Source organism: Lipomyces doorenjongii, assembly GCF_038497915.1.
Source record: "Lipomyces doorenjongii strain NRRL Y-27504 unplaced genomic scaffold V1508scaffold_24, whole genome shotgun sequence".
Classification (NCBI taxonomy): Eukaryota; Fungi; Ascomycota; class Lipomycetes; order Lipomycetales; family Lipomycetaceae; genus Lipomyces; species Lipomyces doorenjongii.
Genome location: NW_027118091.1, coordinates 144,791 through 164,043, shown reverse-complemented (window position 1 = coordinate 164,043; position 19,253 = coordinate 144,791). Strand labels below are relative to the sequence as shown.

General features: G+C 46.5%; 8 protein-coding genes across 8 annotated transcripts; 4 read left to right on the top strand and 4 right to left on the bottom strand.

Moving 5' to 3' along the window:
• Window positions 1-190: 190 nt before the first annotated feature.
• On the bottom strand, window positions 191-1,917 carry V1508DRAFT_417423 (DnaJ domain-containing protein). The gene is made up of 2 exons (XM_066940342.1): window positions 1,348-1,917; window positions 191-1,287 (listed from the first exon to the last, which is right to left on the bottom strand). Exons 1-2 carry the CDS (start codon window positions 1,616-1,618, stop codon window positions 485-487), a joined length of 1,074 nt encoding a protein of 357 aa, XP_066795863.1. The 5' UTR covers window positions 1,619-1,917; the 3' UTR covers window positions 191-484.
• A 131-nt stretch (window positions 1,918-2,048) lies between these two features.
• V1508DRAFT_417421 (uncharacterized protein) lies at window positions 2,049-3,378 on the top strand. Its single transcript, XM_066940341.1, has 5 exons — window positions 2,049-2,295; window positions 2,362-2,477; window positions 2,536-2,617; window positions 2,673-2,836; window positions 2,893-3,378. The coding sequence occupies exons 1-5, from the start codon at window positions 2,223-2,225 to the stop codon at window positions 2,923-2,925; spliced, it is 468 nt and encodes a 155-aa protein (XP_066795862.1). The 5' UTR covers window positions 2,049-2,222; the 3' UTR covers window positions 2,926-3,378.
• A 132-nt stretch (window positions 3,379-3,510) lies between these two features.
• V1508DRAFT_370637 (isoprenoid synthase domain-containing protein) lies at window positions 3,511-5,658 on the top strand. Its single transcript, XM_066937469.1, has 2 exons — window positions 3,511-5,018; window positions 5,074-5,658. Exons 1-2 carry the CDS (start codon window positions 3,687-3,689, stop codon window positions 5,233-5,235), a joined length of 1,494 nt encoding a protein of 497 aa, XP_066795861.1. The 5' UTR covers window positions 3,511-3,686; the 3' UTR covers window positions 5,236-5,658.
• On the bottom strand, window positions 5,468-6,810 carry V1508DRAFT_455799 (uncharacterized protein). Its single transcript, XM_066942626.1, has 3 exons — window positions 6,291-6,810; window positions 6,124-6,232; window positions 5,468-6,052 (listed from the first exon to the last, which is right to left on the bottom strand). Exons 1-3 carry the CDS (start codon window positions 6,334-6,336, stop codon window positions 5,770-5,772), a joined length of 438 nt encoding a protein of 145 aa, XP_066795860.1. The 5' UTR covers window positions 6,337-6,810; the 3' UTR covers window positions 5,468-5,769.
• Window positions 6,811-6,945: 135 nt separating this feature from the next.
• Window positions 6,946-9,474, top strand: V1508DRAFT_126866 (LrgB-like family-domain-containing protein). Its single transcript, XM_066935944.1, has 3 exons — window positions 6,946-7,307; window positions 7,367-9,152; window positions 9,207-9,474. The coding sequence occupies exons 1-3, from the start codon at window positions 7,245-7,247 to the stop codon at window positions 9,368-9,370; spliced, it is 2,013 nt and encodes a 670-aa protein (XP_066795859.1). The 5' UTR covers window positions 6,946-7,244; the 3' UTR covers window positions 9,371-9,474.
• A 2-nt stretch (window positions 9,475-9,476) lies between these two features.
• Window positions 9,477-11,753, bottom strand: V1508DRAFT_417410 (ABC1 family-domain-containing protein). The gene is made up of 3 exons (XM_066940340.1): window positions 10,479-11,753; window positions 10,067-10,428; window positions 9,477-10,016 (listed from the first exon to the last, which is right to left on the bottom strand). The coding sequence occupies exons 1-3, from the start codon at window positions 11,509-11,511 to the stop codon at window positions 9,579-9,581; spliced, it is 1,833 nt and encodes a 610-aa protein (XP_066795858.1). The 5' UTR covers window positions 11,512-11,753; the 3' UTR covers window positions 9,477-9,578.
• Window positions 11,754-12,514: 761 nt separating this feature from the next.
• On the bottom strand, window positions 12,515-14,779 carry V1508DRAFT_417408 (Scd6-like Sm domain-containing protein). Its single transcript, XM_066940339.1, has 4 exons — window positions 14,669-14,779; window positions 14,348-14,466; window positions 14,067-14,188; window positions 12,515-13,840 (listed from the first exon to the last, which is right to left on the bottom strand). Exons 1-4 carry the CDS (start codon window positions 14,719-14,721, stop codon window positions 12,791-12,793), a joined length of 1,344 nt encoding a protein of 447 aa, XP_066795857.1. The 5' UTR covers window positions 14,722-14,779; the 3' UTR covers window positions 12,515-12,790.
• A 618-nt stretch (window positions 14,780-15,397) lies between these two features.
• V1508DRAFT_126820 (uncharacterized protein) lies at window positions 15,398-19,085 on the top strand. The gene is made up of 2 exons (XM_066935943.1): window positions 15,398-15,448; window positions 15,513-19,085. Exon 2 carries the CDS (start codon window positions 15,575-15,577, stop codon window positions 18,887-18,889), a length of 3,315 nt encoding a protein of 1,104 aa, XP_066795856.1. The 5' UTR covers window positions 15,398-15,448; window positions 15,513-15,574; the 3' UTR covers window positions 18,890-19,085.
• Window positions 19,086-19,253: the final 168 nt, after the last annotated feature.

Here is a 19,253-nt window from a genome sequence, read left to right as displayed (position 1 = left end):
CGAATTTTCAATTAAACTCATTAATTGTGGTTCCGAAACTTCGGTGCCAGAGTTCGCGTAGGCATCGATCAATCAGCCAACCCAAATTAGATTTGGTTCCTGAACCACATGCCCTAGGCTGGCGATGGTTTAGGAGTCCAGTTCAACTTATACGGATGATATCAATCCCAAGCCGGCTGCATTAATATAAGCATGAGAAGCATCTGAGAACATGTATTACAATGCAAATAATTGCTACCTGTAAAAAAGGCCAAAACATAGTATGCAACTTCAAACAGACGCAATCATACACTTCCTAATCCGACCTCATATGTAAACAGTACTCCCATAACAAACAAGAGTCTCCTAAATTCAGCAAGTTCTAAATGAACGGGAATGACTAAATCGGTAAATGGAAATATGAACAATTCATAATGCATTCGGATTACTCCCATGGGGAATATTTATGGCATAGCTCACCTATCTCCATTTTATGTCATTCTTTTTAGCGCCGACTGTACGAGACGCCCAATGATTTCAGTCGGTCACAACTATCCATCTTCATGTTCGTAGCTTCTTTATACTTCTGCTGGTCGACAAAGAACCATCCCTGGCTCTCTTCAAGCTTCCTTTGTCGATGATCATGTTCGATATCGCATTTTCTCTGTAGTATTCGGACGTACGAGTTCTCTGCCCGCTGGTCGAGTTGACGAAGTCGCTTATCATTCAAGGTCGCAGTGTCTCCAGGATTGACATAATATTGAACATGGTACTTGGGAGTAATCCTCTCGACAGTATAAGGGGGAGATGGAGTGAATTCAAACCGAGTTTTGGATTGGAAAATATTGTCACTAGAGGACGATGAGTTCTCGAATAATGAAGAGAGAAGAGGTATAACGAAGAGAAGAATAAGCGGAAGGAGCTGGATTAACATCCGAGGGCTGAACGTCTCGCCATTGGTATCACCATCACCACCGGGTGGCCGGCGTTGGCCACCTCCGGGATTCATAGGCCGACCAAAGGTGCTAAATGGCGAGCCGCCAAATGAATGGATCCTGATACCTGGACCGCCGAATCCACCAAAACTGGTTTGGAACGCAGTACCACCTCCACCACCACCAAAGAACATATTGAATAGCTCATCAGGAGATATCTCATCGCCATACATTCCATTGAAGCCACCGCCCGAGGATGTTCGTCGACTAAAGCCGCTTGGCATTCCTCCTCGAGACTCGGGATCCGAACCGGTGGCATCGTATGTTGCTTTCTTATCTTTATCAGATAAAATCTGGAATGCCTTGGAAACCACTATAATTCGACAATTATTAGTAAGATATAGTGAATGACTCTAAAGCCGGGATGTCATACTCTTAAATGCTTCATCAGCACCTGGCGCCCCGTTTTTATCTGGATGCATCAGCAATGCTAGTTTTCTGTATGCTCTCTTGATGTCTCCATCTGTGGCAGTCTTCTCTATATCTAAAATGGCGTAATATTCATGATGTTTGCATTTCCGTACTCTATTCACGGCTTCAGCTTGACCTGGAGTATAGTCTCTAGTCTGCCGACCCTGATTGTGGTCTCGGCTGGAGGACGACGTCGAATTCGGTTTCGAGGAAGATGTCGATGATGAAGACATCTGTGACGTTGTAAGCTCTCACTTATAGTGATAGGCGGCGTTAATATCCGGTCAATAAAAGTTCTCAGAATGGTCGGCTCGTCCCTCGTGAATTTGATCGATTGGGCTCCTGTGAGTCCGAAACCGATTGCCCAAGACTTAATATCGCCACTGGACAGCGAAGTAGCGGTGAATCACAAAGGTGGTGATTATTTTCAATATTAAATGGAAACCAACAACCCCCAATCTAGTGATATATCTTGGAACAAGCACAGGTCTTGTGGATTTTGAGGGTGCAGGCCAATGTCACTTGAAAAGACTGGCTTCGATATTCAACTCGAGGCTTTCTGACACCTACGCCTTATACATTACAAACCCTAATTTGGCTTGGGTCCTGCTTAAGTGATTACGCAAAAGTGTGTTGCCACATATGATTACCGTACAGCGCCGTGGCGTTAGCATTTAGCGATCTGTTAGTGCGGAAATGTACATCCTAAGTACTTCTCCGCACGTCCCAATCTCACGTATTTGGAACTTTGCCTTGGTGAGCAGCTTATCATCTATTCGACTATATATCTTCAGGGTACTATACTTTAATGTCCTTACACCGAAGCTATAATTTCCAATGTTTAGATCTGTAATCACTTGGTCTAAATTATCAATCCGACGGCCTTCTGGTCTATCCGACATCGAATCAGGTAATTGGCGCTATCATTTGTATATCTGCTCCCAATCGAGGTTGCCCTGACCCCGCCTGAGTATAGGTGCCAGGGACATTGCTAACTTTATCCCTCGCCGGCTGTTTTCCGCAACTTCCGCAACAATGGCAGAGCCTCAGAAGTACGAATACGTCGCCGTTATCCCAGACAAGTTGGATGCAGTAAGTCTAAGAAATTCTTGGTTGGACAAGACATTATCGATTATTAAGGACTACATAGTTAGAGCGTCGCGTCGCTGTTCGCGCGACTCATTTAGAGAACGTCAAAAGGATGTTCGATGCTGGTATCATGGTCTCCGGAGGTATGGTATTAATTGCACGCATTCAATTGCGTTGGAATAACACTCATTGACGTAGGAGTATATCTCGACGGTCCTGCGATTGAAGGCAGCACTCCGTCATTCAAGGGCTCTGTTGTCAACATCATCGCTGAATCAACAGAGCAGGTTAAGGAGATACTAAGCCAGGACCCCTACACCTTAAATGACGTCTGGGACTGGGAGAAGGCTCAGATATTTAACGTATGTAACTGTAGTATGTATTGCGGCCACTGCTAACGATCGATAATATTTTCTAGTTCATCTGCGCTGTTCGCAAGGGCAAACCTTAGTTATTTGCATAGGTTAAACGGATATTTTGTATGTTTCCGGAGTCATATAGACAGTTGAGAGTAGTAATAGATGCATTTGATGAGCTATCCTATGCCGGCGATAAAAGCTCTGTTATTATGGATGGATCCTTGCAAATCAGCAAGTGCATGCATAGTATCAGCATGCTGGAGTCCACTTGGTACCCGACTTAGCCGCTTAGATGCCATAATTCTTAGTATAAAAAATCCAACAAGATCCGTACTTCCGATGTATAGTGTGCTATGTTCTCGTCGCTGTTTCATCTCGAGCAAACAAAAGTCAATCTGTGCGCGCTCAGTAGTTGTTGAACCGCGCTAAGCCGATGCAATGTTCAGCCACTTCGTATCGGCTTCGCGAGGTTATCGACTTATTGTTTGTAGTAATAGTTTTCTAACATTAGCCTGGGTTTTACAAGGATAAAAATCAGCTTACAGGGGTCTCGACATAACTAGTTAACTGTAAGTTATATCGATCAGTAAATGTAAGGCTTTTAGACATTTGGGGCCTCATATGCGCGAAATTTTTTTCATGCAGTCTCCTTGGTTCAAAACTATCCTCAATTTGCAAGCGAGCTTAGCTCAACAAGGAATAAGCGCTCGAAATCGACAATATACCCTCAACAAAACTTGTCCTGGACAATTTCCAGTGTTTGTTACATTTTGTTGGTCTGGCTTCGGTGTTGGTTTGCTGCAATTTTTAGATTTTCAGATCGCAATAAATCCTTAACATTAGAACCCCCCCAATGTCACGGTGTGTTTTGAGCACGCGAATGGGTTGCTCGGTTTTATCGCGCCATGCTGTACGGAATTGTCAAAGGACAACTCGAGTGCGAGGCCCTGCAACCGTTTCAGTAACAGGATACTCGTCCGGTGTTCGACAATGGTCTTCAAGCCGGCGGGATTCTGCTACGCGGCCAGCTAAAGCAACAGATGAACGTGGGTCGAGTCGGATACAGGAACCCTCATCTTCAGTTGGATCGTTATTAGGCACCGTCTTCTCCGCACCAGCCAGGGTTGCAAGTGCCGCATCAGAAGCATTTGCAAGAGGCACGGGTGCAGAGAGGAGTGGTATTTCGGGATCAAAGGCATTCTCGGATCCGCTGTCAGTCGTCGCAGCCGAAATGACGAACTTAACGAATAACATCCGAAACCTGCTGGGATCGGCGCATCCCAACCTCGACACTGCAGCCAAATATTACGTCCAGAGTCATGGAAAGCATATTCGACCACTGCTGGTATTACTAATGAGCCAAGCAGTACTGGGTGCACCGAAGTCAGACAGCTATGAACAGAAGTATAATGTCGACGAAAGTATAAGCCCTTTGGATATCCTTCGAGATTTCAATCCGACGAATATAATTTCAACAATTGCAACTACAGTCTCTCAATCGCCAACCATGACTACGAAGTTGCAGACCGTCGAAGAAGAGACAGGAATTTTACCGTCCCAGCGGCGCCTTGCGGAGATCACCGAAATGATCCATGCAGCATCATTACTTCACGACGACGTTATCGACGATGCTGAATTACGACGAGGAAGCTTATCAGGAAATAGTGCGTTTGGTAATAAAATGGCGATTCTGGCGGGAGATTTTTTACTCGGCCGTGCTTCTGTTGCATTGGCTCGGTTAAGAAATGCCGAGGTTACCGAACTCATTTCTACAGTTATAGCTAACCTTGTCGAGGGCGAGGTCATGCAGCTTAAAAACACTGCTCCTGAAGATGCTGTTACTGGCGTGGCCACTCCCGCCACGTTTGACTATTACCTCGAGAAGACATACCTAAAGACTGCTAGTTTGATCTCAAAGTCGTGCCGCAGCGCGGCTGTTCTCGCTGGTGCGCGGGAGGATATTGTGGATTCCGCATATCAGTATGGAAGAAATTTGGGCATGGCGTTTCAGTTGGTTGACGATCTGCTCGATTACACCGTCACCGAATCTGATCTGGGTAAGCCAGCTGGTGCTGATCTACAGCTTGGTCTTGCCACCGCACCGGCTTTGTTTGCGTGGAAGAAACATCCTGAACTAGGACCAATGATCAGACGGCAATTTTCACAACCTGGCGATGTTGAGAAGGTATAATGTAAAGTACTACACTTCTCAAGAAATAGTATTCTAATGAAGTTTGTAGTCTCGACAGTTGGTCGCAGAGTCAGATGGCGTTGAAAAGACACGACAATTGGCCAAGGACTACTGCGATCATGCCCGAGACGCCATCGCAGACTTCCCAGATTCTACCGCAAAAGTTGCCTTAATCGACATGACAGTTACAGTGCTTAACAGAAACAAGTAACACAAATGAAGAAATCAAAGGACGTTCGGATGTGAGTTTGGCAATGAATTTTATGCATTATTGAACATCCAGTGCAAAGCATTAGTCCAATAGAGCTATATTGGCAAAATTACAGATGACAGGACCTTGCAGTATCCCGGCTTAGCATTTTCTTTTATTATGGATTTGGTAGGCGTGGATTATATCTCGCGTCTGTTCACACCGCAATAACATTGATGACTTCTGGGATTTCCTTTATAGCATATCTTTATGTATTCTTACACATTATATAGAAGCGAATTTAGAGTGACAGTTGGTGACCCTTCGTGTATAATTTCCAGTTGAGTTTACATGATTGCCATGTATATCTTTTATCAGTTCATTTATATTACTTATGCTCAAGTTTGTAGTCGTTATTAATAATACCAGCTTTTAATGTCCTTGTTCCATATGTCAACCCAGCGAAAGCGAGAACTGTCCCGAATAACAAACCAAGTACACCGAGTTACCGTTTTAAATACACCCATTTGCAATTCGACGCACTTGTCTACTTCGTCACTTGCGCAGCGCCTGCTTCGACGTGTCAGCTCGGGCTTCTTCATACTTTGGCGGGGGAGTCTGCTTCTGTGGCTGAGGCGCCGAAGACATGGCAGGCCCCACGGCGTTGTCTCTGTACTGGGCAGGACGCGGGGACGCAGCACGAGCAGATTCACGGGATCGAATGTGGCGGAGGGAGTAGCCACCTCGTTGGATGACGTCGGAATAGACTCCGGGCGCACGATTAAGGTTAGCAATACCGTTTGCAGCATCCTCTCTGCGGGTATAGTATATGTACTCTCTGTCGAACAGTAATTAGCACTTAGGCAAAATAAATATGGAGCTTGTTAGTGGCAGGGATGGGGTACCAACAGATAGAGTGCATGGAGAAGACCGGGCAAATAGCCGAGCATAGTGAGGCCGACGTTAATGATGAAATCAACAGAGCAACCGCTGATGAAGAAAACTCCTAGAGGAGGAACTACGCACCATCCAGTTAATATATAGATGACTGAGTTCAGATTAGGTAGATGACTTACTGAATAGGGAGGCGATGACAACGATCAAGGAACCGATAGGATCCATTGTTCTCGGATACAAACAATTAAGGTGCTATTTTATCTCAGATCTGGATATGAACGTTCGAATAATTGTGATTAGAACCGATCCGATGGTGAATGATTATAGGTGATCTAGACAAGAACAGAGAATGAAGCGAACCAGGATAGGGCTGATGTTTAAATATGAGTTCACTAGGCCACTGGCCACAAAAGGGCGTGGACAAGTCGGTAACTCGTGCGGCTCATTTGATGACGCACTGGTGCGTAGTAGTGACGTATCAAGTCGGGCCTCTCCGCGCTTCCATCTAAATCTACAACCACGAACTAATAGTTAGTAGTTATTTGGACTGATTACGCCTAAATTTGCAAGTCAAATCGTCTCAATTGCCGCAAGGGTGAATGGCTGTATGAGTTGTGGATCCGAAATATAAGTCATCAAGAGTACTAATAGCATTTCAATTCAGATTCTCCGCACGTCTAATAAATTTTTAGCCACTATCGATCCATGAGGTTGTGGTTTGACCGAAACTTGGCAAAACCCCTGGGCAGATGCGGATGAAGACTCCCTCGTCTCGGGGTTAGGGCTCGTGCGAGCAACATTTTCTTCAATGGCATCTCAAGTTACATCTCGCAGGCAGCCGTCCTGGATCACAAAATGTTCTTAATGACGATATTGAAGCTAACCACTGCGTAGTTGGGAGCCTTAAACGCAGATTATCGCCTCCACTCGTCATCAGCCAGTTCGTAGTAATAACGCTCATGCGTGAAGTTTTGAAGTCAGTTTCAATTACCCGGTCGTTCGACTAACAGATTATTATTCCCCGGACTTTGCTCGTTAATACAGCTGAGCTGTACATCCTCGTTAACCTTCCCCTGTCGATTCTTCCCGGCAATATCGTTTGCACTGGTACTGGATGAACTATATCCACAGCCATGGTACAAGAGGAGTCGCCAGCAAAAACGCTGGCGATTGATGTTGTAAACGCAGTCAGTCTCGTGAGTTACCTTCAAGTTATGACAGTGTGGATTTCCGTTATTTTGACAGACCATGGCAGGCTGCCCGAAATAATTCCAGCCATCTATTTCGATCATTTATTCTGGTCCCAGCTGGCATTATTTTTGTACTACTAGCCCTCTATGGCGTTCACAGAGCCATATCACTTACTCCAGTCAATTTCCCGGCTTCTGTCATTTGCATGATTCTCCTGTTCCTAGTTTTAATATTGCTTGATATTATTACTGGTTCCCGTAGAACAGCAGCGTTCTCCAGGATCATTGACGTACCACTTGGATTCTCATTGCGATGGATTAACACGTTCTTTACGCCTTCATTCGTTCTTCTTCCTCTATCCCCGGCAGTCGGAGGTGCAGAAGTTGGAAAGATTGCTGCAGTATTTATTCTTGGATTTGTAATCATGATGACTGTGACTGCATATATGGTACTATTTTTGCAGAAAATATTTGGCACATCTAAGCGCGCGATTGTTGAGAGAGCAGAAGAGGTTCCCCCGGCAGCCTCCGATTTTCGGGATCACCGCCACTCAAGCTCAGCTGATTCTACACAAGACTTGACAGAAGCAATTGAATTGCATGAACTCCGGCACTCAAGCAACGTCTTGGGAGTTAACGACTCTTCGCGTCATTCAGAACAAAGAACTCAGAAAGTCGACCTGCCAGAGCCTGTCGCGTCGACTTTCAGACGGCAGGACCAGCGGATTGATATTCCACCGTCACTATCACAGCAAGAAGTCATGATGAACAGAGAAGTTGATTCCGACTTAGCGAGCATGGACGACAGAAGCAGTGACAACAGCCTTAATCCAATTGCAACGCGAGCATCACACATATCACGTCGTCAGAGCAACGACCTCACCCGGAGTAACACATTCAGCACTATCCGGCGGGTTCTCACCGGTCACAGTATGGCCAATAGTGCTAGAGGCAGCCACTTGGGTACCATTCATAGTACAGAAGGCGATCGAAAGAGCGATTATGATGGACATCCCGGTTTCTCAGATAATACAGCTCATGGGTCAGAGGGTGCAATGGTGCATTCTGCTCCGTCCCAAGAGGATCCTGCGCACACAAGATTACTTTTGATTGGTAGGCCGTCACAACGGGCAGAATTATTTGCTGCCAAAATTACTCAGTATCTGGACACACTACTCTATACTACTGTGTTCTTCTGTGTGGGACTTCCGGTCTATTTCGCGACTGGTTACACTTTGATCGCGCATAGCACGTTTACGATTTTGATGCTGTTTTTGGGGCTGCGTTTACCCGCGAAGGTCCGTCGATTTATTCATCCGATCTTCACATGCTCTGGCTTTACTATTCTCGGCATATACGTTATGTCCGTTGCTTATCATAGAAATCTTGACTGGGGCCTGTACGCGTACAACACTGGTCGCACGTATTTGAATCTATTTGGGGTTGACGAATATACAAATGTTTTACCAGGTGCGGGTGACCTGCTCAAGACAATGCTTGACGTCAGTATCGTAGCCCTCGCACTGCCGATGTATCGTTATCGGGGAGATTTGAAGAAGCATTTCATTATCATTATTATTCCTAATGTCATTATCGGTCTTGTTACTTTTTTTGCGTATCCACCTCTCTGTTACGCCATAGGTATATCCGCACAGCGGAGTATATCTTTTATCGGCCGCAGCGTGACCCTCGCGCTGGCACTACCAGTAGTACAGTCACTCGGTGGATCGCAGTCTCTGGTGGCAGTAACAGCTATTCTGAGTGGCATAATTGGCGTGCTTATTGGATCTTATATTCTCGCTGGACTCAAGATCAGGGAAGACGATTATCTTACTAGAGGAATTACTCTTGGTATGCATCGGTAATCATGACGCATACCGTTCTAACTATCGCTAACGTTTCTAGGTATAAATTCGTCCGCCGTCGCGACGGCGCACCTGCTCACGATCGACCCCCGAGCCAGCGCCCTTAGCAGTTTAAGTTTCGTTTTATTCGGCACGACATTAATTATATTAAGTGCTATTACGCCAATTGTGCATGTGATGAGACATATGGTTGGATTGTCATGAATTTTGTCTCTCCGAATTTTAGGTGAAGGTGCAGCCATGTGTATGCGTTAATTTTGAATTTACTTTGGCTCTACATACGTACCCTTTGTGCACGGTGAATGGATATGTGGTAATGTACTGTATATTATGTATTACATTGTATATTTTTGCCTCGTCGTGAAACTCTAAAATTTATCTTACAAGAGCGCCTCAACCTTCATGAACTAGATCATTTTATATGCAAAATATTCACAAACCATAATGTAATATCGAAAGCTTTTACTTTGCTCTGTCGCTTAAAGTATTTCCAGAATGCCTCGAACTCACCGATAATTCTCTTGGGATTGAAAATTGAGGTTTGCCGCAATTTTTCACAGTCCTCAGCGTACACTGTCCGCGCGCAATAATTAGCCATAATCAGAAACGTTCGTTCAGGACCTAACGTGGATTCAAGACATTCGTCCAATGCGCGGGTGAGATCGTTAGTCTTGAGAATGAGTAGAACGATCGGGGGGACTCCAGAAAGAAGCTGTATCAGGTTGGGCATGAGCCCTCCTTGCAGTGCCAACGCCAATTTCTTCGTCTCCTCTTTACTTCTGCGGGTCATGATTGAGCTCTTCGCGGTTTGGAAATCGCGACCAGTAATTGCACTAGCAAATAACGGGAACTATAAACAGTCTTAGTACTTCAATGCTGCTATCGTGTTTCGATACTGACCTGGTCGTCGGAAATGCCAGCAAACTCCTTGGCATATTTTCGCATACCCGCTTCATCAGAGTCAATAACGGACAGCCAAAACTTCGAATAACTCCGTCGCAGATCGAGAGGCACTTCTCGATATAAACCGTGATCATATAAAATAATTTCGAAATTGTGACCGCGATTATACCATGGGCCACGCTCACGGCTGCTAAGAGGTCGGATGGCAAGATTTCCTGCGTGAGGGTCACAATGGACACGGACTCCAGGAGTAAAGATCATAGTGTTGAAAATGTGGGAGAGACAAATGCTAACTTCGTTGCGTGAGATGTTGTGGGCATCAAGAAACTTGATATCGTACGGCCTAGCGCCGGTAATAACTGTAATATCGTTAGAAACAATATTATCACCAAAACAAATGATAACACACATTCCATGACCAATATCCTAGGCTTAGCCCACTTCACAGTGGGAATCCGAAGTGCAGTACGACCTTTCTTATCCCGGAAATACGCCTGTGTCTCAGTTGCATATTGAGCCTCCTTTGTAAAATCCAGTTCGACAAATATTGAGGAGTCCAACTCATGGTATAACCACATCATAGGATACTCCGGGAAAAATCTGTCTATCGCACTGAATACCAAGTTTGTCAATTTGAGGTCGAGAGGAATGAACTCCGCTAGTGCTGGATGCTGGATTTTCACCGCGACCTCCTCTCCAGTCTCGCGCAACCGAGCCTTATGCACTTGTGCCAAACTGGCCGTACCAAGAGGTACCGGGTCAAATTCGGAAAATATCTCTTCAAGCTCAACTCCCATGTCATTCAAAAATAACTCCCTAACACTCTCGATCGACGAGACTGGGCACTGATCTTGAAACGGAATAAATGTGGTCGTCCATTCTCGTGGCAGAAGATATGTCAGGGCACTCAAATGCTGTCCCATTTTAATGTAAATGCCGGCATTGGCTTCAAGGACTGTATACGTCCTTTCCGCGCATCGTTTATGACATTCGGACAGAGCCTTTTGTCGTTCCTCTTCGGTATCGAAGTTCTTTCCCAGCACTATTCTATAATCGTCAAAACACTTCGCAGCCGCCACGACAATTCTCGTGCTTCGCTCCGAGACCATAACCGCATGGTTAAACATATCCTCCAACTCATTGTAGAAATACGATCCCGCGCCTGTAGCTCCCGCAAGCGACAAAGTGGCGATTGCCTTCCCGGTTGCAGATTTGAGCACGACCCGCTCTTTCAGTCGCTCTCCGCCGTTGCTGTGCCATGAGGCGTCTTTTGTTGTCTTGCGCCATCGGAGGTTACTTTCGTTGGTACTCGTCTGGTGTTGCGACTGAATGTGTAGCGTCCGCCTCGACCGATGCTGCTTCAAACGGCACGACTGAGCCGTCTGGTGTGCGTCGCAGAACAGCCGGGTCTTCCTAGAAATCCAAAGTAGTGATCGGAACATGCGTAGTATATCAGCTCACGAAGGTCGACGAAATCATTGGTCCAAACAGATGTGCTCAATGGTTGTAGCAGTGACTGACAGCTTAAGAAGCAAAGTCTCTTCGGAGGAGGTATTGGACATGTCTGCTCTATAAGGCATAAACGCGTTACGTGTCAATCGCGGATATTTAAACTTTAAACTGTTAGTACGCGCGAATCGGAGTCACTTGCTGCTGGCTTTCATCTGGCAAGAACTGAAATACAAAGGCGAGCTCTACTAAACAAATCACCCGATATTGTTTTGCGTGTGCAGCATAAGGTCGTACAGATCGTGCAGACGCACAAGGCAGTTCCCCTTGTCCAGAAAGACTCGAAAGGAGCGCACAGATCGGACGCGTCCGTCGCCCACTCGCACCTGACACGCGCTGACTTCTGTGCCTCTCCTCTGGTTATAAATATGTCCATCGTCCACGCTGCTGCTGCCCTTCCTGTTCAACTGACAATGGAATCGCAAGTGACAGCGAGAACTAAGTCGCTTGGTCCCCACTTATGGTTCCAGTGACACGTTCCGCAGAGGGAATAGCTGCGATCTTCGAACACACGCTAGTATTTTACATGAGGGCAATCTGGAACCAGGTGAGTCCGAGATGGCGAGAACCAAGCCACTTGGTCGACTACCAGTTCCGGCGACGCGGTCTCGACTGTGGGCACTTGCTAGCCGTCAGGTTCGCAAGAAAGTCCGGGAAATTTGTTTTCCCACTGGGGTTTGTTTTTGTCCAGAGGAATGTTTCCTTACACCTTTGTCCAAATGGATGTTCATTTAGGTAGATTCTCGTTTAGATTTTCTAAAATCTTTACGTATGCGAGCACAGTCACGGGCGAGCTACTCGCCCTTCTCCCATAAGAGGGTGGCTATGCGTTGACGCTTGTCTCCTTGCCATCTGGTCTTGCATGCAGCGCGGGACCACCACATCTCGGCATTTTGTTCGTAATGTTCAAAATCCGGGGTTGGTGGACGTTTAATACAAGAGATCACGTCAATTATACACAGTATCAAAAACAAAGATCGACGTACATAATATCACAACCATACATACCCTAGCTCGTACAATTCCCCTTACAGTTTCTACTATGACAATTTTATTACAAAACAGCAATCAATGCCATGAATGCAACAAAAAAAGAACTCCATTACAGAAATACAACACAACGCAGTGTACAATTTAGCTCTTTATTTGTTCGCATCCACTTCTTTCTACAACAAGTACATCCTAAATTCAGATTTTCAAGCAGTTGCATGATTACGCCTGTTGCTGCTGGGATGGGTGAGGAGCCCCTTGCGGTCTGAAGCCACCACGAGGACCGTGTCCAGTTCGACCACGGCCGTAGTAGCTGCCTCTTCCCCGACCTCTTCCTCGACCGCGGTATCGTCCCGTATCTACGCTCGCCTGCCCGAACGTCTCCATGTTCAACTGGCGCTCCTGCTGACGACCCAGTCGATCATTGGGATTACCGTCAAACCGTTCCTTTGTACCGCTAGAAATGTTATCGAAAAACGAACTCGACTTGTCGTAATACACCTCCATGGACTCAGACCCTTCGCCGTCAATGTCCTCGACGTCATCTTCGTCTTTAACAGAAACCTCCTTGGCAATAGCGTCCTTGCGGAACTTCGCATTACTTTCCTCGAAATTGAAATCGGACGCAGGAATGTCGAACCGAGGAACCCGAGAATCAGTACCGCCGTGGCGCCCGTAGTTGTTGTGGCTATATCGCTGAGCACCATTCTGTCTGACGCCTCTCTGCGAGAAGTTTCCCCGCGCAGGACCAGTAGGAATCTCAGTTGCCGTGGCTGTAGAAGTAGTAGTCGTAGCGACAGCTGGCGGAGTAGGAGCTGCATCTGACGGTGTTTCCAGAATAAGTCTTTCTAGAAGACCTTGTGCGGCATTGTGTGTCTGCTCTACGTTAACCTCTGCAGCTCCCTGTGCCGCCGGCGGCCTCTGATGTCGGACCGTTTGTCTTGCTTTCGGGACCGGTACCGCGGGAACGACATTAATCCGTCCTGCAGTCTGAGCAGGTGGAGCATCAGGTCTCGTCTCCTGCACAGGCGCAGGAGGAATTGTCGCAGGTTGTAGTGTCGGACCCGCAGGTTGTCGAATTGGCCTCTGCTGCGGGATCGCAGCTGGCGGCGCACCAGCAATTGGCACCTGCGATTGGTCGTATTGAGGCTGTGGTGGATATGGCATGAAGGGCTGCTGAGGATAGTATGGAGGAACAAATCCCTGTTGTGGCTTTGGTGGAAGATACTGTCCTGGAGGAGGTGGTCTGAAGCCAGCTGGCGGAGCAGCATTCTGAAGCACGAATCAAGTCAGTACGCAATGTCAATAGTATGGAATGTTGCAGCATGTAATCATGAGAAGAAATTAAGAAGTGTGTAAGAGTCAGAAGGAAGGCAACGGTAGCTTCCACATAGTTTGTATTTGCACTCTCGGAATATAAAACATCCGTGGTGTTTCATCATGTAAAATCTTCCATTCATTCATCCCAGTGTTAAATCACAGACAACAGTTGACTAACCTGGATTATAGCGGGATCATCCGGAATTGATGGCTTTGGGGGATGCGGTGCTTCCTCCTCTTCTTCAATGACAAGGTCTTTCACCTCCGATCCACGGAAAACAATGAACTCGTAGACATTGTCTGGAGTCTAAGTCAGTGGTTACGATTCTCTGATATGAATAAAATCTTGATTGAGGGTCGAGGAATGCATCCCACGACATTTTAACGCTTAGAGCGAAATTGAGAAAGAGTGCACGACTGATCTGCTGATCAAAAGACCATTTGAGTAAACGAACTCACCAGTGGCAGGAATCTCCTCGGCTGGTTTGCCTCTTCTTCCTTCGGTACCAAACGAGCGCACATCCTTTAACGTCAGTGTCGATGCATCCGCATCTATCTCGTGAAGGACACCAACGTATCTACATCATATTATATTAGCAATTGCGCCGAATAGTAGGGCTTCAACTTGATCTTCAGCGCAGTGCAATATCTGGCCGTATAAGTACGAAATTATTGACTGATCAAAGCCATCCTAAGCACACACATCCTTGCACATCTTTCAGAGCTCATCGGAGGGCGACAATCCACCAGGCGACTAATCGTATTATTAAATAGGCTTACCGAATATCGCTATTCGAAAATAGGGAAATTCTACTTCCAATGTATTGCGACATATTATCTTGCAAGGCAGGATCAACTTGCAAGTGAGTGCTATGAAGGGGGGAAGAGGATTTTCAGAAAAACTCTCCGCGAACACAAGGTCGAACTAGATTGAGGGGTTCATAGGTCTTAGGCAATTGGGAGAAGTAGTCTCGCAGTTACGGCATAGCCTTTTAATGTTTCAATATTTATGGTACTGAAGGTTTTATAAATATGGCATAATTAAATGCGTACAGCTCTAGTCAGAGATTTAAGCGTAGTACCCATCTTGCATATGCGCAACTAGGAGTTCTAAACTAGAGGTGGACAGCACTCTTAATTAGCTACTGAGAATTTCAATTAATATTTGGCAAATGCCGGTGTCTAACTTAGCCGTAAAATAATTAAAACAGTTGCGTAAAGCTACATAATTTTTCATTGAACCCATGGCGTCGGTTCATATGAAATCATGACAGGGTTCAGCGGGGGCCTGCCCGCAACGGTCCTGTGCGTTTCGGTCATCGACAACTCACTCAACTTGATCATACCAACACGTACATATATACGACTTGATTCCGTCCTGTATACAACATTCATTTTTCGACTCTTTCGATTGCAAAAAATTGCATTGTATAGTTATTGTTCAGCTTGATATTTACGAAAGATTTGGATTTTACCTTCGGATTACACTGGGTGAGTCCTTTTGATTGAGTGGATGTTAACTCTGTTCGAGTTGGACTTGCCAGAGCACAAGCTTCCATAGTACGATCTGATTGCTAGTTGTTGTTCTAATAATTCTAATATTGCCACTTGTTTATTCGTGTAGTTTATTATAATACTTCAGTTCGATTGCCAAAAGCACAGGGTTGAATTAACACAACAAGGAGTATGTCTTCCAAAGCGCTTCTTAATCTCCTTCAAGGCAAGACAGGACCTGCGACATCATCACCTACGTTCCAGGACCCGGCAGTTTCCATTGCGCGACCAGCTCCCGCCGCGAACCCAGTGAAGATCACGAGCTTGTTTGTTAAATCGAATGGCACACCAAAAAGCCCAATCGAAGAACAGCCAAAGATTCCTGATGGAGAATTGAAGCCGTCATTGAAACCGACTGGAAGTGGCAATAGCAATAGCACTGCACCCTCTCCAGCTAAGCGTGGCATTGTACCTGAGCCTATATCAGAGCCAGAAGCTACTCCTCTGCATTCACAGCAATCATCAGCCTCATCTTCATCTTCCAAATTGTTGGATGCGAAGCCCAGATTTACGTATGCTAATCCATTTCATGACCTGGAAGCCAAGTCGCCCCTGCGCAAGTTGCAGCCGCCGACGCCCATCTCGATATCAGCGACAGGCTCGAGTACGAATTTAAAGAACGAGGTCGTGCCAGAGGCGCCATCAGAACCGGCTGCAGCTGAGAATACTGAAGCGAAGGATGCTAACCCTTTATCACCTGTCGATCCAGCGATTACTAGTAGCAGTGCTATTAAGCTCCCGAAGCCAACGACAGTTGATGAAGTAGAGTCACAGATCGTTGAGAAGATTGGTGAATCACCGACACCGGCTCGCGCCACGGAATCACAACTAGAAGTGGAGGAAGTACCAGCAGGCTTCAAGTTACCGCTGCAAACACCTTCGATCGTGTCGGTCGAATCGCTGTCGGAATCCGGCTCAATTTCTGTGGACAATTGTGAGGCGATTGCCAACTTCGCTCGCGATCGGAATGCTTTTGACAGAAATATTCTGGCCGTCAATGAAGACTTCATTGCGTATCCGGTGGGCAGCGGTATCCGCGTTCTTAGCCAGGAAGATGGTACATATACGGTTTTGGTCGGTCATGAGGACAACAGAATCATCAACGTATTGTTCAGCAACTACCGTTCCTCGTCAGGCACATCAATGCTAGTCTCCACGACCGCCAGTAATGAAGTCATTGTCTGGGAATTGTTGACCAAGAACTTCAAACAAACACCGCGACAGAACCACTACCGAAAACTGATTCGAATCGAGAAACTACCACCTAATTCTGAGCACGTGCCTAAGTCGAGAGTCCACTGGCCTACTATAGCCGGGTGTGTCGCAGTAGCGGTTTCAAAGAGGATCTATATTTTCCCTCTGAACCCAGAGACATTTTATGATATTCGTCGGGCGTCACTGCCGGATCGGGTAGGAGAGAATGCTGTCGTGATTGAATCTGAGACTGGCTCGAAAGACTTCATATTTTCCGTTGACGGCACCGCGATTGCCAGTGTGAACAAGGAGGGTACTGCGACGATTTTTGATGTGTCGAAGTTGCCCCCTCTTGGACATGGCGCAGAAAAAGCCACCATTACATATCCATTGAAGGCATTTGCCCCACGCAAGGGCACACGTTATATGAGTATCAACTTTATCGATTCGCCCGAAGTCGTGAAAGCGAAGAAGCCGCTGAGATTCCTACTGTTCGGATTCAACCAGAATCATTCGTTCCACATCTGGGATCTGCGACAGGGCAGGATCGTTGAGGAGTTTCATTTACCGCAAGGTTCAAACGGGTCGGCATTAAACGGTGTCTGCATCAGTTACGGCACTGGTATGATTGTTGTCTCGGACGTGGAGCGCAACATGTTTGTTTTCCTCCATATTAAGTATCCATCCGGCGGCATCGACGCAGTGGCGGCAAATCAGGCGGAATTCGTAAAATCGCTGTTATCTCAGCCGGTACCAGCCGAGTCCGAGACCACAGGTTTTGACTATGTTGTCGGATACTCATTCTTCCCTGGACGCTCGATTATCAGTTTCTCATTGCTTGAAATCACCGGCGAGGACGCGTTATTGGATCTCTATATCTGCCATGACCAAGGCGCCACAATTTTCCCTGTTTCAGCCAAGACGATCGCATTTGGATCTTGGTCGAACGCTAACCCACTTACTTCCATCTCTACCCGAGCGCTCGAGGCCGTCCCCGAAACTGCAACGCCGGTGGTGGCCGACGGGAGTAAGGACCCGTCCGACTTGGTTGCATCGCCGAGTCAGAGTAGGCCAGTTAAGAAGCACAGTATTGTGCCATTCGGTGCTATGAAGGCGAAGATTGCGGGTGCGACTGGCAAAACTCCGTTGCGAGCGGCGACTACTGTGTTGACTGTGCCGGGAACCGTGAGTACCCCTACCAAGCTAAAGGAGGAGAAGGAGAAAGACGAGGAATTGCCTCAATTGCCTAAGGAGGAAATGCCTCCGAAGGAAGAAGAGAAGCCAAGTGAGGCAGTTGCTCTGGAGCCTTTGACTTCCGCTCTAGAGGAGAATAAAAACAAAAAGCGGGGCGTTGAGGACATATCCGCCGAATCGATTAGCAAGCCAGTCGAGAAGAAACAAGAACTCGAAAATTCTGCCGACGGCGGGAAGAAGCCAGTTGATGAAGAGAAACCGAGTGTGGAAGCAGTGACAGTGCATGAGACACCATCCTCGCCGGTTGTTGGAATTACTGTGCCTACGTCTGGGTTCAGTTTCCGCCCTGTTACGGCTGCGAAGAAGAAAAGGAAGGAGATTCTCACGCGGGAAAGTGCGAGCGCATTGGGATTACCACCGCCAGCAGCTGATGCTGTGGAAAGTCCTGCGCCGGCACCGACTCCAAAAGAACCGACTTCAAAAGAACCAGCCGCAAAAGAACCGACTGCAAAAGAACCGTCTGCAAAAGAACCGTCTGCAAAAGAACCAACTGCAAAAGAACCAACTGCAAAAGAACCAACTGCAAAAGGGGGCCCTGTATCGCCTGAAAAGGATAAGAAGCCTGAGCAGTCGCCAGCAAAGGGCAGAGGCAAAGGGAAGGAGAAGCAGAAAGCTGCTGCAGCAGATGTGCACGACAGAGCTTCAACAACAGAACCGGCGGGTCTTTCGGTTTCTGAGGAAGCCATTAAAAAATTTGCCGAGTCGATTACGAAATCTACCACGGCGGCGGTCGAGAAAGCTATGAATTCCATCCCTACTCCTGATTTGCAGTCACTCCTGTACTCCTCCGACTTTTCCAAATCGATTGTCAGCAATGTGAGTAATGCTGTCAGCTCTGAGTTTGCGGCAGCCGTGAAAGATGTCGTCTCAAGTGCCGTTTCGGACGCCATGGCCAAACAAGACCAGAAATTGGACGCGATAATTGCGGTACTGGAGGAGATCAAACAACGCGAAAAGAAAATGGATATACTCTCCGAGGTCGTCAAGGGTTTGTTGTGACATGACATCGGGGCAAATGCTACATCAACTTAGTGCAATCTGTCATTCATTAATCGCGCGGTATTGACGTATTTGGGATTGGTAATATGAGATAATGTATATAGGCATGTGGTCTTCAGTGATATAGATGAGTGCTACGATAATGTTTTCTGGTTCGCTATTGTATAATTCGATTTGTATGCTTTTATAATGTCTGCAGTAGTATGGTACAAGTATAATGTTAAATTATGGATGGACCAATCAAGCATTGTTCGTTACGACTAGCACTGTGTGAGAGTTTTTTAGTCGCATCGGATGTCCCCCAATATCTTTATACAGGCCCTGAATAAAAAGATAAATGGCGTAAATGTTAAATCTCGTCCAG

Bases quoted from the DNA above. Each gene is read 5' to 3' on its own strand.
- V1508DRAFT_417410 (XM_066940340.1), bottom strand. From the start codon at position 11,511: ATGTTCCGATCACTACTTTGGATTTCTAGGAAGACCCGGCTGTTCTGC. The intron at 10,429-10,478 runs GTGTGTTATCAT...ACGATATTACAG, and splicing joins TAGGATATTGGTCATGGAAT to TTATTACCGGCGCTAGGCCG. The intron at 10,017-10,066 runs GTCAGTATCGAA...GACTGTTTATAG, and splicing joins CTGGCATTTCCGACGACCAG to TTCCCGTTATTTGCTAGTGC.
- V1508DRAFT_126820 (XM_066935943.1), top strand. From the start codon at position 15,575: ATGTCTTCCAAAGCGCTTCTTAATCTCCTTCAAGGCAAGACAGGACCT.
- V1508DRAFT_417421 (XM_066940341.1), top strand. From the start codon at position 2,223: ATGTTTAGATCTGTAATCACTTGGTCTAAATTATCAATCCGACGGCCT. The intron at 2,296-2,361 runs GTAATTGGCGCT...GCCTGAGTATAG, and splicing joins TCTATCCGACATCGAATCAG to GTGCCAGGGACATTGCTAAC. The intron at 2,837-2,892 runs GTATGTAACTGT...AATATTTTCTAG, and splicing joins AGAAGGCTCAGATATTTAAC to TTCATCTGCGCTGTTCGCAA.
- V1508DRAFT_417423 (XM_066940342.1), bottom strand. From the start codon at position 1,618: ATGTCTTCATCATCGACATCTTCCTCGAAACCGAATTCGACGTCGTCC. The intron at 1,288-1,347 runs GTATGACATCCC...GTCGAATTATAG, and splicing joins TGCTGATGAAGCATTTAAGA to TGGTTTCCAAGGCATTCCAG.
- V1508DRAFT_370637 (XM_066937469.1), top strand. From the start codon at position 3,687: ATGTCACGGTGTGTTTTGAGCACGCGAATGGGTTGCTCGGTTTTATCG. The intron at 5,019-5,073 runs GTATAATGTAAA...TGAAGTTTGTAG, and splicing joins AACCTGGCGATGTTGAGAAG to TCTCGACAGTTGGTCGCAGA.
- V1508DRAFT_455799 (XM_066942626.1), bottom strand. From the start codon at position 6,336: ATGGATCCTATCGGTTCCTTGATCGTTGTCATCGCCTCCCTATTCA. The intron at 6,233-6,290 runs GTAAGTCATCTA...GATGGTGCGTAG, and splicing joins TGTCATCGCCTCCCTATTCA to TTCCTCCTCTAGGAGTTTTC. The intron at 6,053-6,123 runs GTTGGTACCCCA...ACTGTTCGACAG, and splicing joins CTTCTCCATGCACTCTATCT to AGAGTACATATACTATACCC.
- V1508DRAFT_417408 (XM_066940339.1), bottom strand. From the start codon at position 14,721: ATGTCGCAATACATTGGAAGTAGAATTTCCCTATTTTCGAATAGCGAT. The intron at 14,189-14,347 runs GTGAGTTCGTTT...CTTAGACTCCAG, and splicing joins CGAGGAGATTCCTGCCACTG to ACAATGTCTACGAGTTCATT. The intron at 13,841-14,066 runs GTTAGTCAACTG...TTCGTGCTTCAG, and splicing joins ATGATCCCGCTATAATCCAG to AATGCTGCTCCGCCAGCTGG.
- V1508DRAFT_126866 (XM_066935944.1), top strand. From the start codon at position 7,245: ATGGTACAAGAGGAGTCGCCAGCAAAAACGCTGGCGATTGATGTTGTA. The intron at 7,308-7,366 runs GTGAGTTACCTT...AGACCATGGCAG, and splicing joins TTGTAAACGCAGTCAGTCTC to GCTGCCCGAAATAATTCCAG. The intron at 9,153-9,206 runs GTATGCATCGGT...TAACGTTTCTAG, and splicing joins TACTAGAGGAATTACTCTTG to GTATAAATTCGTCCGCCGTC.